Below are 19,436 nucleotides of genomic sequence, written 5' to 3' on the forward strand. Positions count from 1 at the left end.
CGGGCGAGCGGTATCTCAGGGTACTTGAGGGGTCCGAGCGGCCTCCTTTTGGACGCAAGCTGCAACGGCCGGTCCAGCCATCCAACTTCATCAACATCAACTACATGGACAGTTACTATAAGAGATAACTACATTTGGGAATTCAACAGCAATATTTGGTGGACCGTGCAAAAAATTTTTCTTCACTTCTAAGTATTAAAAGTTTATCTTCAGAAATTCAAATTCTACAAACTTAAAGACTTTCATTCACCTGCAACAACAACATTTTGAAACTGAATTAAGAAATCTTGTAAATGCTTCTGCTATCTATCTTCGTATCAACATCATTACTTGGACTTTGTTTCAAACTGATTTCATGTGTCACCCCTGGAGGAACTTTTGGGGGGGGAGGTCTGTACCGGGCGGTACACCTCTACACCGTTTATTTAAAAGTTGCGCCAGTTGAAACTCCTCTTCTGGAGGAAGGTTGAACTTTATCTACTCTATTAATTCTCTACTTTCTCAGAAGATGTCACCACGTGGAAAATTTTGAGTTTTTGAACTGTGTCACTTTTGATGTGTTTTTGTTTCGCTTGAAGTAAGAAGTGTGAACTTTCTCTTCTAGAGGACACTACTGAAGATCAACAATAGCGCACCCTAGTGCGGAGTCAAAGAACTATTTTGTTGGAGAAATTTTTATTTCAAAAGTTTGTTTCTTGTTAAATTTCTTTCGGTTATTGTGTAAGTTGGCTGTATACCCCTCTTTTTCCCCTTGTTTTAGATTTATCCAATCCCGAATTTCTTTTAGTAATTTCTGACCAATCTGGTGTATCTTCCCCCAACTTGTATCTGTTGCGGGGTCCTATCCAATAAAAACATTGTGGGCGGGTGTTTTCATTCCCCTAACGCCTAGAAACTTCCGCGAGAGTATATAAACTGCTGATTTTAGGGTCTCCGGGCCACTTCTGTTCCATCTTTCAGTGTATTAAGTACATAGCAGGAGGCGGGAAGCGCCTCTTTCCTCGGCGGCGGTCAACAATAAGGTAATGGCCGATTAATAAATTCTTTCTTTTCTTGCTCAGCAGTTTAACTTTCGGGGCGGGTTCTAAGCGTTCAACCATGTAACCTTTTCCTAAAATGTAAAAACAACTGGTATCTATTCTATTTTAAAACGACATATCGGGATAGAGAGTGCTTAACCCTCTCGAGCTCCCACTCACATCGTCTTGAGGTGAACTCATTCTCTCAACCAATTCTTCCGTAATGTAATGTAAATTGCTATTAAGTCACCTCTGTAGTATGGGATTAGCCCTTGTAATAACGGCCTAGTGCCAAAGTAGGTTTTAAAATCAAAGTGTATTAGGAGTGCAAGTTCGCCTCCTCTCAAATTGTTTTAGAGGTCATTCAATTAACCTGCTTTTCATTTAATAGACCTCAGTAGATTGGGTATTTTACCCCTGTGTTTATGTCCGTTGAGGACAACTTGAAGGTGGAGTTTGGTGTGGCCTAGGAGAGGCTTAAATTAAAGAGCGTGTGGCTCTTTTGGAAACGGAGTGTTGTATGCCTCGAGGAGGCTTTACTGTGTAATTTGGAGCAAGTGCTCCAGGGTTTGATTGGGGTCTTCTGCCCCTTTGTTAAAATTTGTATATCGGAAAGTTGGGCTAGTTGCTCAAAAATTGTGAACTCAGGGCTCGAAGCCCAAACTCTGTAATCCCTGTAATTGTACATTTCAAATTGTGTTTCGGCTACTAAGTACCTGTTCTTTGTTATTACTTAATATTGAAAAGGAAATATAACCTTGTTAACTTTTACATTAACTTTGATTCCGTAGTTTGAGACCCATTCACGCCCGCACCTTCTTACACCTCTACCTACCACCAAAACTCGGTAACAGACCTCACTACCATGTCACTCAATGCTTCATAAAGCTTGTCAACTTCATCCTCATCTGCACCCTCACATGGTGAATACACTGAGACAATTCTCGTCCTAATTCCTCCAACTGCCAAATCTACCCACATCATTCGCTCATTTACGTGCTTAATAGAAACTATCTTGCGTGCAATAGTATTCCTGATGAACAACCCTACCCCACACTCTGCCCTTCCCTTTTTAACACCCGTCAAGTACACTTTATGATCTCCTATCTCTTCCTCGTTATCTCCCCTTACTCGAATATCACTTACTCCTAGCACATTGAGATGCATCCTCTTTGCTGACTCAGCCAGTTCTACTTTCTTTCCTCCATAAGCCCCATTAATATTGATAGCTCCGCGTCAAATTCCATTTTGTTCACCAAGCTGCTTTCAAGGAGTCCCTCACCTGTCAAATGGGAGTGGGACTCCTTTACTCCCATAGGTCCGAGGCTTGCTTAAAATGTTCTGAGTTCAGTACATTCATGAAGCAGGATGCTACCCTACTTACACATAGTCCAAATGAGGATCTCACCTCTAACGGATTAGAGACCACCGGTGGATTGTATAGTCCTAGCCGCCTGGGCACAAGGAGGGTCATGATTCAGAACATGTCCGAGATGCCCACTCCCATTACGTAGCAACTGGTATCCCAACTCTCAGGACCACTTACTAGGCCACTCAGCCGTTGCCCATCGTTCACGAACTAGGACATGACTACAGCAACCCACGCTATGAACCATCGTTCAATTTAATTTAATATAGGGGTATACGGCCTTTGTGTGCACCCCGTCGGGTAGAGTTATAATTGTCCCAGTAATGAGCTATTAGGAAATCCCCATATTTTGTTGAAGGCTTTCTGTAATTCTCCCAGTTGTATTGTGCAATGTTTAACCCTTTGGCTTTCAAGGTAACGATCTATCGGTACCCACGGGTCCTGCGAAAACTGTCAGGGTAACGATCCGTCGTTGCCCGCCTTTATTATAATTATTTCATTATTTACGCGCCAAATAGCATTTTTTTTTCACAGAATAAGAAGAGTACAGTTTTATCTCACGTTATACTCCGCGGGAACTGCCGGTTAACCGTATTTATCGTTATTCTTGAGGTCTGAAACGTGCTCACTGGAGTTCCGTGTCTTGTTTACATCGTGGTTGGTTGCAAACTTGCGTTCATTTCTCTCTGTTTTCATTCGTGATTATATAGTGAAATTAGGCTGTATCGTAGGCAATATAGTTTACTTGTTAGTTCATTATTGAAATAGTTTTCTTAGGTAATTAGGTGCATAGTGATAGTGAAGTGCAAGATATAGTTCATTTAGGTTAGGCCTAATTATTTATCGCACGCGACATGGCGAAGAGTGTTCATTTAGCTGACGATGATATCACTCAATATCTTGACAATTATTCAAGTGATGGTGATGTTTCTCTGTCCGGATCGGAAAGTGTAGACGATGATGATAATAATCCAGCACCTCCAGACAGTGATGTTAGTGTGGATAGCGATTTGGAGGATGAAGATTATCGCGATATCTTAGCCCCGGAACAGCCCATCCCACTCCCTCATCAGTATCAGGAGGTGACAGGACCTAAGCATATGCCACCACCAAATTCCGCTCCTATTTCATATTTCAATTTGGTTTTTTACCTCCTTTCTTTTAATTTTAAAGTTTTAATAGGGCCTACAGACAGAATCAATTGAGAAAATTTGGTTAAAATTAATTTCCTAATGAAATTTTTGTTTTCCAATATTTTTACTTTTTTCACATTCAAACCAGACGGTATAGATGTCCAACACATTTTCAGTGATAATAAGTGATTCATTTTCTATAGGTCAACTGAATTGCATGGTAATATCTTCATTGGTGAGTCTTTTATATTAGATTTAAGAAATGTGTGTTTTATGCAAAAATGGCTGACATTTTTCAGTGTTACATCACTTTAAACATTTTAATCTATCCTTGGATGTAATGGGCATAGAATCGTGATATTTACCATGATAGTAAACAATAATATAGCCTTCCTACTGACATGAATAACGAACTTGGATTGTGAATACTATTTCCTAGAATTATTTCCAAACTTTCAAAATCTGAAATTTATAACTTTGCTTCTAAATTTATTATTTTTTAACATTAAACGCCTTTGGTTTAGGGAAATGACTTACATGCAGTGATACTAAGTGATGTATATTCTATAAGTTTGTCAACTTTCATATTGATATCTTCATTGGTGTGCCTTCTATGCAATTTTAAAAGAAGTGTAGGCATAGTGTGCTAAATATGGCTGTCAGTTTTCACACATCCATCAGCTGAGAGCTTGAAAGCAAAAGGGTTAAGATGGTTCTTATCAACTTTGAATACTGAATCGGATATTTGTAGAACCACATGACCGGGCGAGTTGGCCGTGTGGTTAGGGGGGCGGCTGTGAGCTTGCATCCGGGAGATAGTGAGTTCGAATCCCACTGTCGGCAGCCCTGAAAATGGTTTTCCGTGGTTTCCCATTTTCACACCAGGCAAATGCTGGGGCTGTACCTTACTTAAGGCCACGGCTGCTTCCTTCCAAGTCCTAGGCCTTTCCTATCCCATCGTCACCATAAAACCTATCTGTGTCGGTGCGACGTAAAGCCATTAGCAAAAAAAAAAAAAAATACGAGTCCGCTCTTTCTGCGAAAATGAGTTATTGGTAATATAACAGTCTCTAGGAGTGGAGGCATCATTCCCAGTATAAAGAACTCAGTTCAGTCATTACTAAGTAGCCTATAAAATCTTAAAATATACTACATCAGCCGATATTCAACAAGTCACTACCTCCTGGATAACAATAAATAAATACTTTGGTGCTAGGGAAATGTGGACAGTAGACGAGCAATAACTTCAGTGTTGTTTGTTTTGTCACATACTGTACATATATTACATTTAGAACATGTGTAGATTTATATCTATATGCACACTCACGTGGACACTACAGTATATGAAGGGGGTTGTTTTACCTCCAGTGACATGCAAAAATCATATAAAATTAGTTCTGTAGTATAGATCCCTTCTGCATCTCTCATAACCAACCAACAAATGAGGTGTCAAAAGAAAGAGAAATTGATTAACTGCACTTTCATTTTATAAATATTAACGATATGTTAAAAACATGTCATATTTTCGCTAGTTACCTCAACCTTTTCCACAGGAAATACATAGTTCTGCAAGTTTTAGTTCTTCCATCTACAGCTTGGTATGGAACTATTTCTAATTTATAAATGTTTTTTCATTAAGAAGACATTCTAGCCCTTCTTTTAGTACCAACTTTGCCCATCTTTGTTCGTTACTGGTATTTTTCCATCCCGTTTAAAATGCCTACGTCATGACCATTAATGAATCACAAGATTAAACATTCACTCGGGGGAGCCTGGTAACCCCTAGAGGATGCGTCCCTGGGTGGCAGATAGGGAGACCCTACAATTCAGTAGGGCTGGTTGAAATACCCAATACAACCTGCGGACCAACAGGCAGCCCAGTTCCTGGGGGTATTAAAATACTGGGACACCCTCTCTCCAGGAGTCACAAATATGGAGGTCCCAAGCCCATAGTATGGGTAAAGACCCCAAAGGCATCAGTGGCGAAGAAGGTGGACTTTGGTACGGCATCGGAGGCGGAAAAGGGAAACTTGTACCGTCTGTACTCCAGAGGAGCAGCTACCGAAGGCGTCTGTACTCCAGTGGAACGGCCTAGAATAACACCTGGCAGTAGGTGTAAAATGCCTCTGGAAGTGGCGATGCCATCGTAATAATAACCTAACCTCGGAAACGGTTAGGGCGTCCCCTACTTAAAGCGACGTGCAGTTCTCAGGGTACTGGGGGAACTGTGACAAATGGGCAACCAGTATCCTACATTAAGATAGCAATAGTCAATCTTATCACCCTGACAGGAAACGCAGAGGAAGTAGATTTCATGGAGAAGGAGAAGGTGGAAAAGATAGGATTGAGTGAAGTGAAATGGAAAGGTTATGGAAGGAAGAAATTGAGGAAAGGATACACATTATACTGGAGTGATAGCCAAGAATCAATAAACGGAGTGGAACTAATCATTTCAAAGCAATTGGAGGAGTATGTTGTAGTGGTAGAATGTGTGAGTGACAGAATAATGAAGATTAGACTAAAGATGAAGAATGAAGTGATGGACTTCACACAAGTGTATGCACCACAGACGGGGAAAAAGGGAAGAAAATATTGAAGGATTCTTGGAGAAAGTAAAAAGAGAAATACCAGGTGTGGAAGTGGTTATTATGAGAGATCTGAATGCACAGGTTGGAAACGAGAGACAAGGAAGGGAAGAAGTCATTGGACCATATGGATATGGGAAAAAGAATCGCGAAGGAGAGGAACTAGTGGACTTCTGTGAAAGGAATGGACTTAGAGTGGGGAATACATGGTTTCAAAACCAAAACACAGGAAAATTATGACAAATGGGTGGGGTAACAGAAGAACAAAATCAGTAATTGACTACTTTTTGGTGGAAAGGACAAATCGCAGGAAGTTGATGGATGTGACAGCTTTACAAGGAGAAGCATTTCATGGGGGCCATAGAGTTGCGGTGGCAAAATTACGGTTGGGAAAAATGGAAAAAAATAAAAGAGATAAGGGTAAACAAAATAAAAGTATGAAAAGTGAAAGACAAAAATGTGCAGGAAGATTTTCGGGAGAGATTGAAGCAACAAATCCCAGTTAATTGAAGTGAAAAATGTAGAAGAGTGGGGGGCCAATTTTTTAAAGGCATTTGTTAGTGCAACAGAGTGTGCTCCTGGCAGGACATCTACAAGAGTGAAAGAAAAGGAGACACCGTGGTGGAATGAGGAAGTGAGGAAAGTGGTGAAGGAAAAGAAGACAGCCTGGCGAGAATGGAACCGAGATCAAACAGAAGAAAGCAAAAGGCAGTACCTCAACAGCAAATGGAGATGTAAGAAGGTGGTAGGAGAAGAAAAGAAGAGTTGGGAAGAATATACACAAAAAATAGAAGCAGATGTAAGTGGCAGTAAAAGGATGCTGTATGGACTTCTAAGAAGTAAGAGGACAGAAAGAGTTACCACAAAGCTAGTGAAAAAGGAAGATGGAGAATTGTTAACACACCCAGAAGAGATGAAGAGAAGATTGTAGGAATATTTTTATAAGCTACTGAATGTGAACAACTGTACAGGGGAGACAGAAGCAATACAGTGTGAGGACTCAACAACAGAGGATGATATAACAATGCGGGATGTGAAGCTAGTGGTACAAAAGATGAAGATGGGAAAATCAACAGGGATGGATGAAATCAGTGTGGAAATGATAAATGCTGCTGGACCTATTGGTATGCAATGGTCGTACCGACTACTAAAGTGTACCTGGAAACACAAACGTGCACCAGAAGACTGGAAAAAAAGGGATAATAATACCAGTGTTTAAGAAAGGGGACAAGAAAGTTTGTGGTAACTATAGAGTAATCACACTTACATCGCAGATAGTTAAAATACTGGAAAGGATATTAGAAACAAGAATGAGAAGAAAGATTGAAGGAGAGTCACAAAAGGAACAATATGGCTTCAGGAGTGGAAGATCTACAGTGGACCCAATCTTTAGCATGAGACAGCTGATGGAAAAGAACTGGGAATATGGAAAGGATCTGGTCATGACTTTCACAGACATATAGAAAAGGCACATGATAGTGTACCCAGGGGGATGACCGTTGCTCATGTCTGCAGGATTTTACCTATTGACTGCCCTGAACATGTCCCCCGGGTGGTGCTAAGCGAGCAAAAGCGACATAAGGTGATACAATTGAACGACATAAAGTCTTAAACTTTTGGAAATAACGGTTCTTTTCAGAACCACTCAACAATAGACATTGGACCTTCAGTCCGTATTTTCCAACTAAATATTGAAGGCTTAAGTCGTGCCAAGTGTGAATATCTCAATAAAAAAGCTGAACAACCTCAACAATGATATCGTCAACATTCAGGAGACGCACACCACAGATGAACAGGACTTTGATAGAATGGGACGAATATTGGGCTACCCTAGTTGACGCTATCCACCATCATCAGTATGGGATTGCCAAATCCAGTCTTACAGGAGTTCAAGTTGTTGAGTCAAGTGTAAAGTATATACTTTTCTCTATAGTAATACACGTTAATAACGTAACAGTTATTAACATATATAAGCCTCCTAGCATCAGATGGCCTCCTAGCATTTTGCCAACCTTCATTCATCCCTGCAACTGGAGAATTTAACAGCCATCATACTAACTAGCGATATGACACAGTTGATGAAAATGGTGAGGCATTAACTCAGTGGGCTGAAATATCCGACCTGCACCTAGTTTTTGATGCGAAAGACAAGGACACTTTCCATTCTGCTCACTGGAGGAGACACTACAACCCCGACATAACATTTGTGTCCAAGGATTGCTTTGATCAACCTGTCAGTATTACACGTACAATATTGTCGAGTTTCCCGTATAGCCAGCATCGACCAGACCTGTTGAAAGCAGGTATGAAGATACCCCTGGTGACCTCAGTACCTTTACCCAGGTGGAATTTTAATCGTGCAAACTGGGATAAATTCTCTAAAGATCTTGATCAGAAACTGTGCGATATAAATCTAGAACCAACTGCCAGTAACTATGATGACTTTGTCAGCTTAGTCATTTCAGCTGCCAAATTGAACATTTCGAGAGGTTTCAGAAAACTGAACAGTGTACCCAGAGAGAAGGTTTGGGAAACCATGGTTAAAAAGAGACTTGAAAGAGAAAAGTTAGAAATAGTGCAAGCAATGTACAACTGTGTTAGCAGAGTACTGACCCCAGTCGGAAAGACAGAATGGTTTAGGAATAAGACTGGACTAAGATAAGGGAGTGTGCTGTCACCTCTTTTGTTTATTATGGTATTGGATGAAATTGTAAAGGAAACAAAGGAAGCCTATGGAGATAAAGAGATTAAGATACTGCTATTTGCAGAAGATGATGATGTGATATGGGGAAAGGACAGCAAAGAAGTGCAACAACAACTAGGTATACAAAAATAAAAGGCATGAAAATCAGTACAGAGAAAAGCAAGACTATGGTGATGTCGAGAGGGGAAATGCAAGGAAAGGGCGCTATGCAAATTGGAAGTCAGAGTCTGGAAATTGTGGACAGCTTTAAATATCTAGGAAGAGAATTAATGCAAAATGCTAGGGTGGAGCAGGAGGGTCCAGCAGAGTAATGCATTCTACCAAAATGTAAGAAAACTTGTTTGGAGCAAAGAAGTACCAAGGAAAAGTAAAGAGATAATATACAATATATATTATGTACCCATACTGACTTATGCAGCTGAGACTAGCAGGCAAGAGAGTAGAATTCAAGCCAGTGAGATAAAATTCCTAGAAGTATGATAGGAAAGACAAGGAAAGACAGAGTGAGAAATGAAGATGTTAGAAAGGAAACTGGGATAGGAAAGCAAAATGAGAGAGTTGAAAAGAATAAACTAAGGTGGTATGGGCATGTAAAGAGGATAGAGGAGAACAGAATTCCAAGACAGATGCTGGAGGCAAAGTGCGAGGGCAAGAGAGCAAGTGGAAGACCTAGAACAAGGGGGACTGAATCAGTGAAGAGCAACATAAGAAGACGAAAGAGTGGGACAAGATCGTGGATAAGGAATGGTGGAAGGAAAGAGGAAGATGGAGAAGTGCCATAAATACCCCAACCCAGCAGGAGCTGGATAAGCGGAAATGATGATGATGATGAAGTTCATACATTGCAAAAGCAGATTTGGACTTGCCAAATCCTGTGTTCTCGCATGTAGAATTTAATGTAGGGTTCTCTAGATTAAAAGGTTTTTCTAATACTTAGGTATCTATCAGGAAAAGAAAAGAAAAGAAAAGAAAAGAACTGTCAAGGAAGACTATCATTACTTCCAATGTTGTTTTTAAGGAATTGTTGTAAACTATTATCCCCAAGAATTTTTTTAAATAGTACTGAATAAACATTTGTGAAAAATTGTTTCAAGTAAATAATCATTTAAATATTTTTTCATGAAAAATAACATTTTTGCCAAATATCAATATTGTATTGCATTTTAATTTTATGTTATATTCCTCAAATACTCTGAAAGTAAGGTTTATATAATTTTTTATTCAAATAGACACGTTTTGCTAAAATCCTTCACCCTTCAGATGAATGTGGGGCGAAAGACTGAGGGGGTGGGCTACATGCAAGAATTCTCAAACAGGTACGTTAGTTTAATATAAATCAATCCTCTCTCTTAAACAATATGACAAAATGGTGTTATATTGAGTAATTAGCGTACAATACAGAATATTTACCTGGCTTCATTATCTTGCTCAAGAGCATGCTTTATAGTCTGCACCACTTCCAGAGCTCGTTTTGAGGCTCGAACAGCACACTTGAGAACTAGCTGTGGTGTAGCCAAAGCACTTCCTCCCAGATGAAGGCCACATAACTCACGATAGGCATTCACTCCAAACACAATCTGAGCTTCTGAAACTCTCTCCTCGATGGCAGATGGGTCAGCAATAACGTTTTCTCTGCAGAACAATGTCTTCACATCAGTAACTCCCATAATAAAAGTAAACAGAATAAATACTGAAAGAACAGTACACAGGGTGATTCACAAGTCATGGTGTAATGTAGAGGTAAAAGTAAGACTAAAAGTTTGCATGCAACTTTCACTGAATGTGCTTAATTTCAGAATTATGATGGACAATGTCTTATCTTGATAGGCATTAAAAACATGGGCCAGTACAGCTTGTGGATGTGACATGTTTGCTCACATAGTAAAGCAAACTTGTGTCCTCATTCCGAAGTAGTGCAACTTTTTTCAGGCACATCCCCAATGGAGGTGATTTGCATGTTTCAACCATATACCAGCCTTCCTAAAAACCAAAACCAAAACCCATGGCACTTAACGCCCTTGAAAGGGCCTTGGCCTACCCAGCGACCGCTGCTCAGCCTGAAGGCCTGCCGATTACGAGGGGTCGTGTGGTCAGCACGATGCATCCTCTCGGCCGTTATTTTGGGCTTTTGAGACCGGGGCCGCCATCTCACAGTCAGATAGCTCCTAAATTCTAATCACATAGGCTGAGTGGACCTCGAACCAGCCCTCAGGTCGAGAGAAAAATCCCTGACCTGGCCGGGAATCGAACCCGCAGCCTCCAGGCGAGAGGCAGGCATGCTACCCCTACACCACGGGGCTGGCATACCAGCCTTCCTGCTATTCTTAAATATCTGGCATTATCAGGAATAAAACCCCGGCCCCCAAGGATGGCAGCCAATAATACTAACAGTTACACTATGGAGGCATACTGTTTACATAGTGATTCAACATTACCAGAATTAAGACAAAAAATCAACCTTCGGATGGCCTGGGGAAAGGAATTACCTAATCAATTAAAATCTTGTAAATTTCCCCGTTAAGTGTTACATTTCCATTATAATTAATTCTTAAACAGTTGGTTCTGTTCACTAGCAACTCTGGTACAGTAGACATTTGTTATTAGTACGTACACCTCACTACGCAGTTTGATTCTGAAAATAAAGGGCTTGCTTACTGTACTATACGCAAACCTTTCCTTGATACCAGGTTTTACGGGGTGAGGAGTAAGGAGGGAGCTCTCCCGGTTCCGGTTATACTGACAACTGAATGGAAATGAAATCTGAATTGAATCGATAATATGATCGATCGATATGGATTTTCTAAACTTTTATTATCTTAAGCCAAGAACTGTATCATACACACATCAACATTATATAACATTTCTCCATGCGAATCCTGTTCCTAGCATGAATTCTATAGTTTGGCTTTGCTGTGTAAACAACAACAGTATTAGTATGTAAAGTGTACGAAAGATGTCTCACAGCAAAGCATAACCGATTCATAGTTTGTGTTTCAAAGGCTGCTGATACAAATCTTGAAGATAACTGAGGTCTACCGATTCAGCACTAGGGAGTTCAGGTATCAAGAAAAGGTTTGCATATAGTACATAGGTCAATCAATCAATCAATCAATCAATCAATCAATCAATCAATCAATCAATGATCTTCATTTAGGGCTGGTGCACAGGTGGCAGATTCCCTATCTATTGTTTCCATAGCCCTTTCTTAAATGCTTTCAAACAACTTGAAAATTTATAAAATACTAGAGTAGAACGCAGCCCGGAAGGCGGTTTCGTTGCGCAGAGAGAGAGACAGAAGTATGAGGTGTGGAGATGCCAATTTGGCTACTCATAACAGTATGTATGTGTAAACATTTTTTTCATCCAGTTATATCTTTAATTCCAAAGTGATGACCTATATTTTTCGTAGGCTTAAACGTTTCCTAAAAGTCCAAATTAATTTTTAACATCAAACCCTGCAAAAGTGTTGAGGAAAATTTTCGAGATATTAAGGAAGATAAATGTAAGGTGAGAGAAGTGAAAGGCGAACGGCAGAGAGCATAACAGCATGAATGTGTAAACAATTTTTCATCCAGTTATATCTTGAATTCCAAAGCGACGACCTATATTTTTTGTGGGCTTAAATGTTTTGTGAAAGTCCAAATTAATTTTTAACATCAAACCCCGCGAAAGTGTTGAGGAAAATTTTCGAGATATTAAGGAAGGTAAATGGACGGTCCAGTTTCAATGCTGTAGGATATTCGCCGTTTTTATACATATCAAATATTGTTGTACGCAGAACATTTTTATTGAAATCATTGAGGACCGTCACTGGCTTCTTCCTCTAAGGGTTCTTCTCTGGCGACCTGAACACCGCATTATTTTTATTTCCGAAGCTTGTTTTATCCTCTGTACTGTTCGCAGGCCAATACAACACGCGAGTGCTGTCTTCTTTTGAAGCGTGGCAAAATGGCGTTCCTCACCTTCTCCGCCTATGAACGCCTGCTGCTGCATGCTTACAAAATACGAATACACTTTAAATACTATTTCCCTCGCCTGTCGACGGAATACTTGTCTTTTTGCTCTTCCTGAATCTATCGTACACACGCAAATAGTTATCTAAATTCGTTGATTATGATATTTACAAATAATACTCGAAACATTCACTCGTGACCCGCACAAACAGGCACCTCTTACTGAAATGATTCTATTGGTTCAGCGGAAAACACGTCATACTACAAAGCGTGCGAATGTTACTGCACAACCCTCTTCAAACCGCCTTCTCGGCTGCGTTCTACTCTAGCAGGTGCCCATGTCTTTGCCAGCATTTATTAATTCAACCATGTTAGATGTTTCTAAACAGTTTAATTACTGTAAATGCAAAAGAAAAACTTATTTATCAACATACATCGTTTTCACTTTTACTGTTGGTCGATTTCTATTATTTTAATATTTCACCTATTTTTCACCCCCGCCTGTAGGGTTGTCTCACCCTACAGTTTTCTTTCCCAAATAGTAAGTCATATGAATGTTTGGTTGAGAGCTACGGTAGAACACGCATATGTACATCCATGATCTCGGTCACCCCTTCTAACCCCTGTCCCGACTGGGAATGAACTTTGGCTCATACGGCATCCAGAGTGTCACGCATCATCTCAGTTACCACAAAGACTATGAACTCGGCGCTAACATCGGTCATTTTTCGGATTTTTACATTTCACCCCCTTCCTTTAGAGGTGCTAGGGGTTTTTTGCCCCTACACTAATTTTTCCAGATAGTAAGTTATAGACTATGTGTACCATACACACACATTCACCTGTAATCTCTGTCATTTTCGACATTTTCTTTTTTCATTCCTTCTCACCCCCTATGCCTTGGGGACGTAACTTGGACTTTTATAGAAGCAGAAGAAGAAGATAAGTTTTAAGAAACACATCATAATCTTCGCATACTGTTGGTTAGACAAGCCACTGATCAAACTTGTCATGCAGTTTACTTGCCTTCCCCTATTTTCTTGTTTTCACCCTTTTCACCCCTCATGCCGAATTACCCATCAGATTTCATCCAAACCACTTCCTAAACTCTCCTAGGAATAATACGAACAAATTGTGAAATTTTCAGCCAGATCGCTCCAGTAGTTTTTGAATCCATTTGAGACATACATACAAACATTCATTTTTATATAGAGAGATTTCCTGTGATAAATTATTCCAAACACTTAATCCTATAAATTAATACTTGCCCTTTTTGTCTTCTTGAATTCCAAATCTATCTTCAAATTATGATCTTTCCTACCTTTAGAAGCTCCAATCAGGCTTATTTCTCTACTAATATCATTCAATACCATCTCTCCACTGACAGCGCGGAATATACCACCACTTATTTAAATTTAAGAATTTCATCTTATATCCGTATTGAACTGAGAATGTAAGAAAAGTAACTTATAGGGTCCATCTTTTCAATACAAATAAATGTTATAAGGTTAAGTTACAACATGTTTACTTGGGATTACCACCACTTAGTCAAGCATCTCGTTTCCTTCCCCCCAAGTCTTCTCAGCCGTAAGTTTGCAACATTTTGGTAACACTACTCTTTTGTCGGAAATCACCCTGAACACACCGTGCTGCTATCCTTTGGATCCTTTCCAGTTCTTGTATCAAGTGGTTCTGGTGTGGGTTCCACACACTGGAACCATACTCTAATTGGGGTCTTACCAGAAACTTACATGCCTTCACCTTTACATCCTTACTACATCCCCTACATACCCTCATAACCATGTGAAGATTAGTAACCTTTCTTTACAATCGCATTAATGTGATTACCCAAATGAAGATCATTCCTCATATTAACACCTAGTTACTTGAGTGTGATAAAGGACCAATAACACTGCCCGGTAGAACCCCCTCTTATTCATTACAGAATCATCTACTCTTAACACTTTCAACACTATGCCAGTATGGGTTATGGGTGGACTGCTTTCCTGGTTGTGGATGGCATCCGTATACCATTCAGGCGTGATTTTCGCGCATGTTTATAGGCAGCTGCACGTTTCCCATACTGTTCTCGACCCTTGCTTGGAGGTAGTAGTTTATCTAGAGTCCACTAGAATGCAGCAGTTATCGGGAAGTTCAAACTGAAACGATAAAAAGGGTAGTTGCTCCTTGCAGTGACCTCTGCCAAAGCACTTGATGTGCTGGGTGCTGAAATGGGCCAAATCTGTCAGCTGTGTTACTGTACAAATGTCCTCATGCTGGCTCAATTATAGTGATATCTTGGATATTTTATCCAGAGATGCGGGTTCAGAAATAGATGACAGTGATGAATACTCTACTTACAAACCAGATAACATATCAAGTGATAATTTGGGCAAGAATTTGATTCGTTACATCACTTTCGAGTGCAAGTTCTTTTTTGCAGCATTATTTTAATCTGAATACAAACAATAGAAATACTTCACCTCTTCAGAAATTTGGGCATATTTTTTCGTTTAGATAGTGGGTTTGAATCCCACTGTCGGCAGCCCTGAAGATGGTTTTCCGTGGTTTCCTATTTTCACACCAGGCAAATGCTGGGGCTGTACCTTAATTAAGGCCATGGCCATTTCCTTCCCACTCCTAGGCCTTTCCTATCCCACCGTCGCCATAAAACCAATCTGTGTCGGCACAACGTAAAGCCACTACAAAAAAAAAAGTTATAATTTCTTGCACTTCATCAAAGATATCTCCATCAGCTTGTAAGCTAGCCCCTAGACATCTAAATATAATAGCCATTGTCAAATTCTTACTGTTGGTATCTGGACCAGTTTCAAGGTACTCGGTCCTTTTCATACTAAGACAAAGACCAGACTGGCTCCGGTCACGCCAACCTTGAATTTAATACTGAAAATCTTCTTTGGTGGTACTAATAAGCACGAAACCATCGGCATAGAGCAAGATCCATGGAACTTCACATTGCAGCTCTTCAGAGACTGTGTCCATATCAAGGATGAAGAGGAGGGGTGACAGTGTTGAACACTGACAGGCCCAAATTTTAACCGGAAACTGTCCGAATACCTGCAACACATCTCATTCAAATATATTTATGTAAAGCATTCAGACACAGTTGACAAGGAGCTCTGATATGTCATGATCATGAAGCATGTACCAGGTCAATTGGTGTGAAACAAAATCAAACGCTTTCCCAAGTTCAAGGAAGACCACAAGCAACGGCCTCTTCCCTTCCCAGTGCATTTTAATAAGCACACGAGCTGCAGGGATTGAATCACCTGCTCCAGCCCCTTTGATAAAGCCACATTTACTAACTGTGATTTGGAGAATGTCATGTAAACATCTTACTACGATCCTTTCAAAGAATTTCATTCTCTGTGACAGTAGATGGCCAGGGCAGTAGTAGGAGCAAAATGCTATGTCACTGGCTATGTTTTATAATAGTACATTAAGCAACAAGCCTATAATAGCAACAATTTAATACACAAGTTTGTTTATAAAACGAGCGAAGCGAGTTTCATAATTTTCATACGAGTGTCTTAATGACCATTATAGGCGAGTTGCATACGACTGTATATGCTCAACGATAATTATAACTCTATTTTTTAAATATTCATAAATTTCTGTTGAGATGTCACTTGACAGTTGAGTTTACTGAACAGAGCGCATGCGCTGGGTTATTGATTTTCCGTGAGTGGATCAGAGACCCTGACAATGTCAAATGTTTTCAAAGCTTTGATAGAAGATTATCATAACCTAGCTTTATTTCAAATACAAATTGTTTATTGTACAGTTGGTGAAGTGAATTTGTGAGAATGTGCCGTGTGGTTATGGAATATTGGAAGTAGAAGGTGCATTGATGTTAATATGCATGTCCGACATGTTTGATTTTGGAAACAAGTGCGAAGCTAGTGGGATGAGCGCAGGTGCGATGCTATCCTTACCTAACTGGTCAAACAGTTGTATCTGAACTCTGATTGGTGGAGAACCTGAATCATAATGAAAATCTGAACTCTGATTGGTGGAGAACCTGTATCATAATGGAATTTGAACTATAATGAGCCTCATTAAGATTCGGTTTTCTAGCATATAATATTTATATTTCGACATCGTCAAGCATAAATAAAAACAATTGTTTAATGCGGCTTGGTGTTAGAATTTTGTCAAGCAGAAGTTCTTTAATGTGTCAGAATCAAACAATATGGAGGTGTTGCATTTAAACATCCTGAAATGCTAAAGGCCTCTGTCTTGAAAAAGAATTACAACTGGCTAGGTTTCTGCCACATATTTCATGATAACTATGTGATAATATTAGTTATTTCCATTCTTGAATTCACCACTGATTCACTATTTTATAATATGAATGTTGCGCGAACACACAATCGTCACTGAACAATGGAGGAAGACATCAAGATAATAATAAATAATAATAAAAAAAAACAGTATCCCAGCATTTATCCAAAGTTAATCAGAGAAACTAGGAGAATTATTTCAAAATTCACGTCATCCTAGTCTGTCTGCCTTTCAGCCAATGCCGTACCTCACACAACTTTGCTGACTGGAAAGAACTGAAGTCTACAATAGTTAAGATTATAATTCAGTTTATTACCAACCCTTTGTTGAAAATGGCATAAGTTATGCAAACTGGGTGATGATGTAACGATAAAGGTATAGGGTCTCTCTCTGAAGGATCATGGATTATTGTTTGATCTCCGGTTGTAGTAACATCAGGGCGGCGGAAGTGTGCCAGGGCTGTTAACGCAGCAATGGATGCAGCATCCACTAAGTTTCCTTCATGGTTCAACACATTTATGTCCACTCTTACAGCCCATACCTGAAATGTAAATAATATTATAATTAAAACAAAAACAGAGTAATTCTATAAAGAAGATATTTCACTTCATCCTGGCAAAAACACAGCAGCAAATTTTCTACGAAACAAAGAACTATACCAAAGAGCTCAAGACTTAAAAACAATGATAAAACTTCTACTGTTAACAAGAATCAAAAAAGTCTGACCCATATAACCTTATCGTGAAAGGCCAGAAAGAAATTTTATGCTTCTGCACTGACAGCATCAAAGTCAATAAAGAACAGAAGTAGCAGGTGCAGATTGGATTAAAAAAAAAAAAAAAAAAAAAAAAAAGATGGGAGGAGGAATGAGAAGGAATAATTGAAGACCTCCATGGAGTAAGGATGTAACAACAAATTTTTGAAAAGTGAGATTTCAAATAGGGTGTATTATCATACATCTATGCTCGGGTGTCATCTTATGTCTTACATTTGAAATTCAAGCTGGTTTACAGCCAGCAGAACTTTGTCCTCCTTGGTGTAAGGATGGAACATCAGCCAAGATGGTGGATAGAGCTTGGTTCATCACCAGGTGTAGTCCAGCTCCATGGCTAAATGGTTAGCGTGCTGGCCTTTGGTCACAGGGGTCCCGGGTTCGATTCCTGGCAGGGTCGGGAATTTTAACCATCATTGGTTAATTTCGCTGGCTCGGGGGCTGGGTGTATGTGTTGTCTTCATCATCATTTCATCCTCATCACGACGCGCAGGTAGCCTGCGGGCCTCAAATCAAAAGACCTGCACCTGGCGAGCCGAACATGTCCTCGGACACCCCCGGCACTAAAAGCCATACGCCATTTCATCACCAGATCGTTTGAATATAGGCCACAGACTAAATCGCATCTATATTTTGAAATATTTTCTAGACATTTTATCGTTATTGTCGTTATTATATTGTTACACCAATATTATTTGCTATCACTTGTGCTGCAAGTGCATGTTATATACAAATGTAAAACATACTTGCAGATTATTTTTCATTGTATCACTTTCAATTCATACATTAATTTTAAAATATAACAATAAATTAAATATTATTTTTTATACTGAATACGCAATAAGATGAACTAATTTGTACACTTGCATATGCAATTGGTTCAAGTAATATATATCATGAAACAATAATAATAATTATTATTATTGATTTAAGCCCACTAAGGAGCGCTGATGACTAGTTCTTCCTCGATGCTCTTCTTTGTTCCCAATATCTCTTGAGCCCTGCTGATAATTTCTCCTTTCTCTCCTGTGAAAGGGGCTTCTGACTTCTAGGGACTCTAGGTGGTGGGGTCCAAGAATGTACCACAGCACAAAATTTGGAATGATCTTCTATATCAGGGGTTTCCAAACATTTTTGCGGCCCGCGAGAGCACTGTAAGAAATAATGTGAAGAAAAGTCACAAAAATATTTAATAGGTTGTTTAAAAACGTATTAATTTTTATACACCATATAGACCCAAGTCAAAACTAACTATTCTTTAATACTATTTCCCCTTTTTAAGTATTCACTTCTTCTCAATAGATTATTTTTAATTTTAAAACATTTAAAATCCAAATTTCAAGTAATAATGTTATCTTTGCATCCCTTTGATTAATTTTGATGGTTTCCGGAGACGCCGAGGTGTCAAAATCTTGTCCCGCAGGAGTTCATTTGCGTGCCAGTAAATCTACCGACACGGGGCTGACGTATTTGAGCGCCTTCAAATACCACCGGACTGAGCCAGAATCGAACCTGGCTGGGGTCAGAAGGGGCCAGCGCCTCACCCGTCTGAGCCACTCAGTCCGGCTCCAAATTTTACTCTTTTACGGAATTTTA

The 19,436-nt window shown here is 39.6% G+C and overlaps 1 protein-coding gene across 1 annotated transcript in view; it reads right to left on the minus strand.

The window, feature by feature from the left end:
• Positions 1-19,436, minus strand: part of Rrp45 (exosome complex component Rrp45) — a 127,522-nt gene that overhangs the window by 71,938 nt on the left and 36,148 nt on the right. The window contains exons 4-5 of the mRNA XM_067144212.2: positions 17,389-17,609; positions 10,221-10,442 (exon numbers count right to left, since the gene is read on the minus strand). Coding sequence (XP_067000313.2) covers positions 10,221-10,442; positions 17,389-17,609 — 443 coding nt within the window. The remainder of the gene's footprint in view (positions 1-10,220; positions 10,443-17,388; positions 17,610-19,436) is intronic.

Source organism: Anabrus simplex, chromosome 3 (assembly GCF_040414725.1).
Source record: "Anabrus simplex isolate iqAnaSimp1 chromosome 3, ASM4041472v1, whole genome shotgun sequence".
Taxonomy (NCBI): Eukaryota; Metazoa; Arthropoda; class Insecta; order Orthoptera; family Tettigoniidae; genus Anabrus; species Anabrus simplex.